Source organism: Pteropus medius, unplaced genomic scaffold (assembly GCF_902729225.1).
Source record: "Pteropus medius unplaced genomic scaffold, Ma_sr-lr_union100, whole genome shotgun sequence".
Lineage (NCBI taxonomy): Eukaryota > Metazoa > Chordata > Mammalia > Chiroptera > Pteropodidae > Pteropus > Pteropus medius.
The window spans coordinates 16,311,229-16,324,007 of NW_024354503.1; the positions used below are offsets into that span (position 1 = coordinate 16,311,229).

The window sequence follows — 12,779 nt, forward strand, 5'->3', positions numbered from 1 at the left end:
AAAAGCCTACATTTCAAGGAAGAGAAATACATATGAAAACATAAGTGTTATTACAGAAATAGGAAGAAAACCAGAAATGAACAGTAGCCTAAAATGCAGTGAATGTGTGTTCAGTATCAAATGCAGAATAGATATGGATGGGGACTGAGAAAAGGCTAATGAACTTAGCTATAAGGAGATCACTAATGACCTTTAAGAAAACAGTTTCCATAAAGTGAAGGTGTTAAAGAATGAGTTATGAAGAAGATGAAGCTGCACATTACTCTTGCCAGAAATAAGATAGGCAGAAGGAGAAAAAGCTAGAAACAGTGTCAAGGATATTCTAGAGGCAGGGAAAACTTAGATCTGTCTGTATCTCTCTCCTTTTGACCGGAGAGGCTTGGGCATATCTGTACCTGGAGAGGAAGGAGACAAACAAAAGAACAGAGACTGAAGGTACAGAGGGCTTAGATCCAATCTGGCTCTTACATGGTTAGAGAAGTTAGTATGCAATACAGAGCAAACCATTTGTACAGTGCTGGTTGTTCTTTGTTATTTCTCTGCTCAGCGGCAGGCATGGCCCCCTCCCCTAGGCAAACCAGGGTGTTGTGTGTGGCCCTGCTCCCTACATGAACTCTACTTTTTCATGAAAGAAAGCAGATCCTAATACAAGTGATAGAGACATTATCATGGGCATAACCTTAAATCTGCTGTAACCTATGATTAGATAAACTCATGCTTGAATGCCAGCACTTGCTTACTGACACTAAGTGAGTGATAGCACACCTCACAAGGCTCCAGCACATCAGCATACCATCACCTGTGACCCAGAGCAGCTGCTTAAGAGCCCATTCCAGTTCTCAGGTCAGAGCCTCCAAATCCCTCTCAGAGAATTCAGCCTCTACAGAGGTCTTTGAGCTTCACTCTGATTATAGGTTATTCCTGATTCACATACCCACCCCACATTTGGGGAGAGGTAATGAAAGGGAAAAAGGGGAAAAGTGTGGCAGCCTGCGAGGGCACTCCACCCATAGAGCTATCCCCAGCCCCACACACTGTCTCTTTGCAAAGGACTTCTAAACAGTGTCCCTAACCTCACCCTTCTCAGTCTCTGCCCCTACTTTTGATATTTATTATTATTTTGTATTATTTTTTTTAAATTTCAGCCATAAATATAAAAATTCAAAGGGCTAGTGTTGTCGTACTTATAATATAGCCTTTTAAAGCCCTACAGAATATTCTAGAATGTGGCATTCTTCCCTTTGGGCTATTAACTGCATATTAATGTAATTTCTACCTTGTTTTTAAAAATCTTTTTCTTAATTGTATATTTATATTAAATCAGATTTTCCTATATCTCTTGGAAATAAAATGTTAGTCGAAAATAAAGTTCATTTTTAACACTTGTTATTTGTAAAAATGTATTCACTGTGTCTCTTTAAGCAGTCTTTGCAGGCTTTGTGGTACATATAATTTAGGGTACATTTAGTAAGTTGAAGGGTTAAAATACCCTGTGCTGTCGCATATGGCAGTGAGCAGAATCGCAGATGTTGATGATACCACGTAATTAGTATTCTTTTATGTAAATGAAGGCTGTCAGCATGTTACCATAGTGTCTACTCTCTCTGAAGCTGGAATTTATGCCACTTGGTCTCACCAAGACCAGGCAGGATTATTCCACTGTCCTTAGTTAAGAACTGAAAAGAAATCAATACAGTGAGAGAGAAGAAATGGAAATCTCCCCAAAGTAGATAGATTCTCTTCATTTTTTTCCTATTTTGCTTTTGTTGATTTTTCCCCCAGAATTTTTTTTTTCTGGTGAGGTAGAAATATATTTAGGATTAGCTAAGAAATTTGCTATTTGAGAATAATTGGAATAGTCCAATTAAAAGACAAATCATATTTTCAAGCTATAGACTTTTGAAAGATAATTGCAGTGTTCAGTGGTCTCATAATTTTTTTAAAAATAATATGGTAGATCTGCAAGTTTCTCATCAGAGCAAAAGGAAAGAATTGAAAAGATTTCATTATCTTTTAATTTACTACTTAGTGATATTAATTATAGTAGGATGCTTTTAAATATTGATTATATTTTTTAGCTCCAGTTGATTCAGATTTTTAAAATAAAACTATGGTAATTAAAGAAGCAAAAGCTAATATTTTGTCAGGTTTACTTTCTCCACATGCAGACAGGCCCAAGGTGTGTAGGACATTTATTTAAAGTTGCTGACCCACTTAAATGATGGAGAACTGTTAAGGCTCATCATGTCCTTTCCTAGTTACACTGCAAGTTTATCTCTTTTGGATATTGGGTGCCTGTCACACTCGATGAGGTATGTTTTAAGTGGAAATGTTAGGATTATTATGACCTTTGGGAGATATGAAGGAAAAGGTGTACATGTCAGAAAAATACAAAATAGAATTCCTCTTTATGCCTGTGGGTGTTAGGCCTTGTTCTTAAATAAAGTGGTCAGAATATGTATGAGAGGTGAGTTAAACACATTGTCTTTCTTGAACTGAATGTACCTGAGATTGTGTTCTCTTTATTCTCTATTTTGTGTGTTGATTAAGGTGGCATTTTTCTTTTGTGTCACTTTTGTGTGATTTCCATTTCATGATCAGGTATGTTTTTCCTCCAGAGAAGCTTAAATCAGTGTGGTGAGGTGCAAAGTACCCTTGTGTTTTCCTGAATGGATTTACTCTGCCATATGGCAGGTTAGTGAGTCGCCACGACAGATTTGTAATGGGAAAAGGGCTGTGCAGGAAAGGATGTGCGTGATCAGCAGATTTATAGATCAGAAAATGAAATCAGAAGAAAGAATTTCCAGAGTGCCCTTTCCATTTGACAGCTCTCCATGGAGAGAATGTGGAATGGTTTTTCAGTGTTTTTCTATTTTGGCTTTTGGTTGTTCCAGCATATTTTTCCTAGCACAGGAGTTGATTTCATAAGGCATCGATGCTCTGGGTGTTGTGTTGCTGTATTCCCATTCACAGAAATATTCTCCAAAGGATTTGAAGCCGTGCTGTTTCATGTGATAAGATCTCAGTAGCAATTAAATTCCTGAAGACACATCAAGCCTCCTATTGGCTAAGACTGGGATTCGCCAGGTTTTGAGTTATAAGAGTAGCTATTTAGATATGCATGATTCAGTGAATACTGAATCTTTCAAAGGAAAGAAAACAAAAAGAAAAGCCAAGTTAGCTAAAGATAGTATGTCCTAGTATATTTAAGTCTGTGCTATCTAATGCTGCAATCACTCGCCACATGTGGCTATTTAAATTTAAATTAATTGAACTTAAATAAAATTAAAAGTTCAGTCCCTTAGTCTCACTAGCCACATTGCAAGTGCTCAGTAGGCACATGTGGCTAATTAGTACAGTATTGGACAGTGCGGATAAAGAACATTCCCATCATTGCAGAAAGTTCTATTGGACCTTGTCGGTCTAAGTAAAAGATTTTGAGAAATAATTCTTTGATTTCTGTGAGGTGTTCTTCATCCCGCTGTAATTTGCTGGATTTAGTGCAGTGGTTCTAAGGTTTTAATGTATAAATGAATCATCTGTAGAGCATGTTTAAAATGGAGATTATTAGACCCCTCCTCCAGGCCCTGATTCATCTGGTTTGGAGTCGTGACCAGAAATCTGTACAAATAACAAGTATCCTAGGGCTGAAATCCCCAACCCTCGAGCCACAGACTGGTACCGGTCTGTGGCCTAGGAACCGGGCCACACAGCAGGAGGTGAGCAGGAAGCAAACTAGTTAAGCTTCACCTGTATTTGCAGCCGCTCCCCAGCGCTAGCATCACCGCCTCAGCTCCACTTCAGATCATCAGGCATTATATTCTCATAGGATCACCAGTCCCTAGTGCCAGAAAGGTTGGGGACTGCTGTCTTAGGGAATTCTGATGCTGATAGGTGGTTCAGGAGCTACATTATGAAAAATATTAAATTAGCGAGAAACTTGGGAATTGCCCTCTTGATTTTTTTCCCCTTCATTCTTTCATTATTTTCTTTTGTGTCCCCAGTAATTAGTTGTAAGCATCTGTGTACCCAACTTGATTGGTAATAAGTAGAAAACAAAAAGCTCATTTTTTTTTTACCATTTCATCTTTTTAATGTATGTATGTTTTAATTCGGCTCTGCCCTACAAAAAGTAAACAGAAATGGTTATTTCACTACCATTCTGGGCTGTGTAGGAAGGTAATTCTGACAGAAGACCTTAGACCACTATGAGTTGAGTACCCACCAGTCTTGAAATTCAAAGGAGTAAAAAAAGAAATATAACATATGATCTCCTCTGGATATTATATCTAGTTAGGAAATGGATAAATACATCCAGAGAATGACTTTAGAAGGGCACTTAGCAACAAGTTAATAATTAGAAAAATAATATAGTAGAAACTAAATCCTGACAGTGCTCAAAGGAAAAGCATGATCTGACTTGATTGAAAATATTATCTAGGTTGCTTTTCTTTGTATGATCTAAGGGTTTCTTGTATAGAGCTGTGACTCCGCCATCTGGAATGGGCACTAAAAAATGGTCAGGATCTCATGGTCCTGCAGTATATTTGTGGGTTTTGTCAACAGGACCAGGCCAAAAGGGCTTCTGGAAAACTAACTAAAGGTACTACTCAGAGTGCTCTGGATTTAGAACTTCTCTGGGTGACCCCATAATCATGGAATTGCATCTGCACACAGAAATGAAAGTGGAGACGAAATGGAGGTGAAGGAAGTTCTTTTTATAAGGGGAACCACCTTTAGGAAATTTTACATTCTGATATTAAAAAAAACAAAAACAAAAAAAAACACCTGTCAAGGATCCAAAGAATAAAAAGTTTTCTTTTAAAATAGTTGTTTAGCATCTGTCCCTTGGCGAAATTGCCCATTAGGTTTCTCTGAAGAATACTATTGAAGAAGCAATGCTAGAAGATAAAAAAACAAACCCCACTTCAGTATGTTACCAATGTTTTAAAAAGCATTTTCACATATCTCATCTGGAAGATTTGCTTTTTTTTCTTTTGTCATGATAGTTCGGTTAAATACCAATAGCCACTCCACTATTAGACAGATCTATCTAATTCTGTACTTATCTGTCCTTTCAGTAAAGAAGGTGAGTTTCCCCACCCTTTCTACAAAATGTAAATATTCTTTTGAAAAAGACACATTGTCTTAATCCCTCAGGGTTGCTATAACAAAAATACCATAGACTGGGCGGCTTAAAAATAATAAACATTTGTTTTTCACAGTTCTGGAGGCTGGGAAGTCCAAGATCATGGCACCAGATTCTGTGTCTGGTAAGGACTTCCTGGTTCAGAGCCATATGGCTTTTCACTCTGTCCTCACATGGCAGAAGGGGTGAGGGAGCTCTTTTATGAGGGCACTAATCCCATTCATGAGAGCTCATCCCATGAGGGTCAACCCATTTGTGATCTAATCACCTTCCAAAGGTCCCTGCCTCCTAATACCATCACCTGGTGGTTAAGATTTTAGCATGAGACTTTGGGGGAGGACACAAACATTCAAACCATAGCAGACATGAAAATGTTACTTAGATTGAGGCTGACTATATTGAGGATCACCTCCTTAGCCAGATTCTTTAGACTCAAGAAAATAAAAATAATAGTACTGTAGAGGACTTTATTTTTCTTCCCTTTACCTTATCCTGTTATCTCTGCTTTGAAATACATTGAAACTGACTAAGATTGTCAGTTTAGTTATGGGTCTTCATTTCTTCTACTGGTATTTGAAACACTATGTCTTTTGTCTCAGTTCCTCTCCCCTGTCCCTTTCCACATACTTGATCAGTATGAGATATAGAAGCTTTCCTTCCAGGACATCGTCAGGTCAGAAATGGTTCAGAATACAAGTTTCTTTCCCCTGGTGGCCAGCTGGATGCAGTGTGAAATAAGGGTAATGACATTTTCTAAGGAGCACATAAAAATTAGCTGATATTCAAGCATAAAACAGGCTTAGAAAATGTAAAGTTTCAAATTGGTGCCAAGGCCCCCCAAATATTTTACGATTCTTCTTTTTTAAGGAATTTAACTGTCCTGTAATCCTCATTCTGTACCAAATTTGCTTTTTAAAAAAACTTCCTTCCAAAGGAACTAATTTTGAATTAAACACTAATGAGTGTCGAGTTGAAATGCCAGTTGCAAGCTTTTTTCTAGGAAGATATTTTGCTGAAAGCTTTTGATTTTCTCTCTCTCTCTCTCTTTTTGGGGGCTCTATTGTGCCAGGTTGAAAGAGTGGAGACTTCTGTAAGACATGGATAGATGCAAACATGTAGGGCGGTTGCGGCTGGCCCAGGACCACTCCATACTGAACCCTCAGAAGTGGTGCTGCAGGGAGTGCACCACCACAGAATCCGTGTGGGCTTGTCTCAAGTGTTCACACGTGGCCTGCGGCCGCTATATTGAGGATCACGCCCTTAAACACTTTGAAGAGACCGGACACCCGCTAGCCATGGAGGTCCGAGATCTCTACGTGTTCTGTTACCTGTGCAAGGACTACGTGCTCAATGATAACCCGGAGGGGGACCTGAAGCTGCTGAGAAGCTCCCTCCTGGCGGTCAGGGGCCAGAAGCAGGACCCGCCAGGGAGGCGCGGCCGGACGCTGCGGTCCATGGCCTCGGGCGAGGACGCGGCCCCGCTGCCGCGCACTCCTCAGGGACAGCCGCAGATGCTCACCGCTCTGTGGTACCGGCGCCAGCGCCTGCTGGCCAAGACGCTGCGACGCTGGTTTGAGAAGAGCTCTCGCGGCCAGGCAAAACTGGAGCAGCAGCGGCGGGAGGAGGCGCTGGAGCGTAAGAAGGAGGCGGCGCGGCAGCGGCGGCTAGAGGTCAAGCGGCGGCTGCTGGAGGAGCTGGCCAGCGCCCCTCCGCGCAAGAGCGCGCGCCTACTGCTGCACGCGCCGCGTGCCGCCGCCCCGCGCCCCGCCACGTCGCGCACACCCACCGGGGGCCGCCTCCCGCCGCGCCGCGCCCCCGCCATGGCGCCGGGTGTCACCGGCCTGCGCAATCTGGGCAACACCTGCTACATGAACTCCATCCTGCAGGTGCTCAGCCACCTCCAGAAGTTCCGAGAGTGTTTCCTGAACCTCGACCCTTCCAAAACGGAACAGCTCTTTCCCAAAGCCACCAACGGGAAGGCGCCGCTCTCCGGCAGGCCGGCCAGCAGCTCAGCCACCGAGCTGTCACCGAGGAACGTCAGGGCTGAGTCGTGCGAACGTGAGGGCTTCTGCTGGAATGACGGGCCCTCCATCACCAGGAGCTTAGAACTCATCCAGAACAAGGAGCCCAGCTCGAAGCACATCTCCCTCTGCCACGAACTGCACACCCTCTTCCGAGTCATGTGGTCCGGGAAGTGGGCCCTGGTGTCTCCCTTTGCCATGCTTCACTCGGTGTGGAGCCTGATCCCTGCTTTCCGCGGCTACGACCAGCAGGACGCACAGGAGTTTCTCTGTGAGCTGTTGCACAAAGTGCAGCAAGAACTCGAGTCTGAGGGCACCACGCGTCGGATCCTCATCCCCTTCTCCCAGAGGAAGCTCACCAAACAGGTCTTAAAGGTGGTGAACACCATATTTCATGGGCAGCTTCTCAGTCAGGTAGGTGTGTGCCCACCCTAATCCCGATTCTGTCCATCACGTTAGAGGGTAACTAGCAAGAGTTTGGGCTTCCCGTGAGTGCCTCCCCCAGTTTGTTGGGCTAATGAGGTAGCCAAGAATGGCTGTAACGATGCATAATGGAGGGTGGCCATTGTACCTTTCATTGTACTGTACACTGAGTTGGGAACTTGCCACCTGTCTCTTTCTGGGCAGATTTTCAGTATAACTTGCCATCTCTCGTTTTTAGTGAATGTCTTTAACCTTTTATGACAATATGGGTAATCTAATATTCTCATTACAATTAAGTACCCATGGTTGGTATGCCATCCTTTGATCAATTTTAGGAAATTGAACCGTTTGCCCGTAACCCTGGTTTCATGGTAGTTTGAAAGAATGTGTATTCTTCCTTCCTAAGCATTCTTTACATACAAGGAAGTGAGGTGGCTAGGAGTATGCCAAAGGCCTGAGCAAGCCTCCCTTCTGCTCCCCATGACCTTTTATTTCCTGGATCTTTAGCAATGTAGGGACATAAGCAAAGATTCATAGATAAGACTTCCTGAGAATATGAAGAAAGATAATTTTTAGAGCTAAAAAGGTGGGCAAAATCTGTACACTGCTACTGAGGTTTTGTCTTGGCATTTAGTGTTGTAAAAGAATGATAAGTCGGATGAGAAGAGAACGTTTTTTTAGGCTTTTGGCATTTGAACGGGGAGTATTTATAGGCACTTCCTCTATCCTCTGAGAGTCCATAGGAAGAAAGGTGCATGTGGGAAGGTTACAATGGGAGCGTAGATCTAATCACAAGGTATTTTGAGGCTCTGTGGACACAGGGATCAGTGTAGGGGTGCTGCAAGAATCAAGGACAAAAGGAGAGGCAAGTTGGACTTCAAGGAGAGAACGAAGTCTGGAGGAGGAAGGAGTGTGAAGGTGAGAGAAGCAGACAAGAATCTGCGACTTCTCTATCTCAGACTGATTCCATGATAGGCTGTACTACAGCATTGAGTGGTAAAGCATGCTATGAGAGAGCAGAGACAGAGGGGTAGATAATAACTTCTTTGCTGCATGGTTTTCCAGTTTCAGCTAGCATCACATAGAAATATATACAGAAGTAACGTGCGCTAATTCCCTTAAAGTTATATTTATTATTTTAACATTAAAATTAAACAATTTTTTGAAAACTTCACACTTAGTTTTGGTCAAGTTGTGCCTCGTACAAAGCAGGCCAAAACATACATGGGAAGTTTCAAAGTTTTATAACCTATAAATCAATCTTTTCATTCTAGGTCACATGTATATCATGCAATTACAAATCCAACACCATTGAGCCCTTTTGGGATCTGTCCCTGGAATTTCCTGAACGCTATCACTGCATAGAAAAGGGGTTTGTCCCTTTGAATCAGACAGAGTGCCTGCTCACTGAGATGCTGGCCAAGTTCACAGAGACAGAGGCCCTGGAAGGGAGAATCTACGCTTGTGACCAGTGTAACAGTGAGTGCTGGGGCACGGGGTAGGTGGGGTGTGTACAATTGGAATGTCAGTGTAAGGTGCTTCTTTTGCCTTTTAGTCAAAAATAACACTGATAATATTGAGTGGTTCTAAAGCATCTTTTAAGAGAGATATTTTCCTCCCATTTTACTGAAAACAAGAATATGAACATTAAATATTTAAAAACAAACCAAACTTAGGAGCGGTGCTTCCTTTGACTCCTGCTGTGATTGACATGAACTTTTATCTTGGGAGGTATTGAAAGTGTGGATCTTGAAATGGAGACTAAGCTAAGAATGTGAGTACTTAGCTTCATAGTGCTACAGGGACCCAGCTGAAATTCATGTAGAGGCTGATGGTTCTTATTTAATCTAAGTTCAGGTAGCATCGCCTGTTTGAGGGTTGTGGCATCAGAAAAGTGTACTTTTGTACTGAATTTGTAGATTTAAAGTCTCAGAAGTGGCGCTGAAGATCTGTACAGTAAGATCAAGAAAGCAAGTCAAAAGGTACATTGTTTTGTGGCAGGTTCAGTTACTTCCTGCATTTGTTTGTTTCTTCACATGCTTGAAAGGTTGGCATTTCAGAGGGGGTCGTAAGGAAGTTTTAATTTCACGGCTTTAATTTTGAAGTGGAACTCTTTCCATGTGGTCACATGGGCATCTTATACAGGGCCGCTTCTGTCTTGCCACACTAATGCTTAATGCTTTTGCTAACTCAGCATTTCCCAGAGGATGTGCAGAACAAATACTTGGAAGCTCATGTTTGGGTTTTTTGGCATATAAAGATTTAGAAATTAAAATTAATGGACTTTGGCATATGAAGATTTAGAAACTAAAATTAATGGATAATCTAGAAATCAACTTATGGCCATATAGTCCTTTGGACTACAAGTTTTGGGAACAAAAAGATTATGGTAATCCTTAATATATTTGCATATGATTTTTTAAAATAGTAAATTGTGGGAAACCTGTTTTCTTTGAAGAATCAGGACAAAAATCAAAAGTAATACTTGCTATTATTTTGTTATTTTAAAACAAAATTTGAAATGTTATACTTGGTTAATTGTAGGCTCACCTGTCTGTTCCATACTGAGATTTAAAAGCAGTGACTTAAATTATCTTATTAGAGCAGTATCTTTTTTTTAAACGGTGATTCATAAAGCTTTTTAACTTGTAAGGAACAGAAGGATGTTAACAATTTTAATTCAGTCATTCTCGGACATGATACATTAGGCAGGAAATACTTTTATTTTTGCAAGAAAGATTTTTTTTCTGGTTGCTAGATGTGCCTATTTATCAACATTTCTCTAGGCAAGTTCAAATAATAGCAGGTTAGGAAAGCTATGGTAAAGGGACAAGATGAATTGATCTGTTGCTTACGAAGTTTCCAAACTATCAGCCTTCCACCTCTCCGTGTGGCCAGCTTAATCAAATGGAGACAAAACTGATCAATCTCAATTGAATCAGTAATTTATTTTTCTTTGTGAATTTCATTTTAGGGAAACAAAGCCAGATTCTACATGTTCTTCATTTTAGCTCACATACTCCCTCTGCTGATAGCGGCAGTCACTGCAAGGGTTCCCAGGAAGAGCTGCAATAATTTTCAAAAATCTGCTGGTGAATAGGAATGTAAAATAAGGCCAGGCTCCGCTTTGAATTCTCTTTCTGTTTGTGCCCGGACATATCATGACTGCCAGTCCCAGTAAAATCTATGGCACACTCATTCTGCTGCAATCTATTAGAAGCAACAGCTCCAAATCCTATTGTCACAGAAAGCTCTCTGAAACGTCATCTGCCTGTGATTTGCTGCCTTTCACAGGTAGTACAGACAGGACTCAGAATCGGATGCGGAGCTCTTCAGACACTGAGACTATGATATCAAGAGCTCAAAGACAATTAGCAGGCACCACAGTGAACTAATTAATTTTTTATTCTCATCCATTCACTGACTTAATAACAGAGCAGTCATTAGTAAATGGTTATAGAGAAGGCTTCTGATGGAAATTAAGAAAATTTTATTTTCATTGTTTATTCGCTATAATTTAAAAATGCATTTCCACCACGATTCAGTGGCTTTAGAAACAAAATGGAAGTCTGAGCACTGAATCTGCTTTGGACTGGGTGAATTTAGCCAGCCTGTCCTGCATGTCCAACAGTGTACTTTTATCGAAGAAACGTGTTTCGAAAACTAGGCACAACATAAAAATATAACATCAGAACAGGTTCGTCTCTAAATATTTGTATATGCCACAAGTATATCATGCTGGGGAAAAAATCTTTTTAAATACTTTGTCTTTTAGTAATCTTGTGTCCTCTTACCTTTTTCCTAAACCTGAAATATATATATTATTACCCATTTTACAGGAGAGCAAACTGAGGTTCAGAGTTTCGAATAATTTATCTAATAGCATACACAACTAGATGTGAGCAAGAAATAGAATTAGGCCTTTCTGATTAACACAAAATGCTTTTTAAGTTATATTATGATACATCATAATTTAAGTTATAAGCCCATATTTAAAGGCCTAGAACCCTAACATATGCCTCCATGTGCATGTTGTTGCAATGACCTTTCGTTAGATTCCATTAACCCATGACATCAGGAGTGTGCCATCCTAAACCCATACCAATTTTGGAAATTGCTGATGGTAAAAATTTGAAAGTGCATGTATTAGGATTAGGTATAGTCAACTCAAATAACAATGATTTAAAACAAGAAGTAATTTTTTTTCTGTTATATAAAAGAAGTCTGAAGGACATTCAGGGGCTTGCATGGTGGCTGCATGGTCATTGGGGACCCAGGCTCTTGCCATCTTTCAGCTTTACTGTCATAGTTCAAGGCTTCCAACCTCAAGATTACCTCATGGTCCAAGAGGAATTCCAACAGTTGCAAACAGTGAGAAGGACAAAGGAATCACCTTACACCTGAGTCAGCCTTCTTTAAGCTGCTATCCAAGAGTGCCACACAATCATTCCTTTCATCTCTGCCAGACCTTCTGTGGCCACACCATGCAGACATGTGAGGCTGAGAAATGCAGTCTTACAGAGAGTCACATTGCTGCCCCAAATAAAATTGAGGTTCAAATACTGAGAAATAAAGAATGCATGTTGAGTGGCAAATCATTGTCTCTGCCATAACTAGGAAAGAATGAGACTCCTCACAATCTGTTTTATATCTTCCCAAACCATATAGGCAAACGACGAAAATCCAATCCAAAACCCCTTGTTTTGAGTGAAGCTAGAAAGCAGTTAATGATCTACAGACTACCTCAGGTCCTCAGGCTGCACCTTAAAAGATTCAGGTGAGCTTGCTCTTGGGTGTCCCAGGTGACTGTGAGCTGTGGGAACAGTTGCTTCAAAGGCTTTGGTGAAAGCAGATGTCTTTGCTGTTGAGAGGGGACACTGGTTCCCTAGAGACCTTGTGCTTTCTGTGGAGATTAAATGCATCATGCCCAGTGAGGCAAGTTGATGTTGGGGCCCAGCGGGACTGGGCTTCTGCTCTCATGGCTCTGTTTAATTGGCTAGCCTGTACCAGGTGTCTGTGTTTGAAGATTTTCTAGCCTCACTTGGGCTTATATAGTGCCTTCTTCAAAATAAAGTATGAGATAATCTGTGATAAGAAAGAAGGGCAGGAAGTAAATTGCAAGAAGTTATTGCCTGAATTGCTTGTTTAGGGATCTCTAGTTTCAGGGTACATCATGGAACATTCAC

General features: G+C 41.1%; 1 protein-coding gene across 10 annotated transcripts in view; it reads left to right on the top strand.

The window, feature by feature from the left end:
- The window catches only part of USP49 (ubiquitin specific peptidase 49), a 75,328-nt gene that overhangs the window by 55,700 nt on the left and 6,849 nt on the right, over nucleotides 1-12,779 (top strand). For all 10 annotated transcript variants that reach the window (XM_039854968.1, XM_039854974.1, XM_039854976.1 and 7 more), the window contains 3 exons: nucleotides 6,219-7,584; nucleotides 8,868-9,072; nucleotides 12,262-12,370. In XM_039854968.1, coding sequence (XP_039710902.1) covers nucleotides 6,247-7,584; nucleotides 8,868-9,072; nucleotides 12,262-12,370 — 1,652 coding nt within the window. In that variant the 5' untranslated portion in view covers nucleotides 6,219-6,246. The remainder of the gene's footprint in view (nucleotides 1-6,218; nucleotides 7,585-8,867; nucleotides 9,073-12,261; nucleotides 12,371-12,779) is intronic.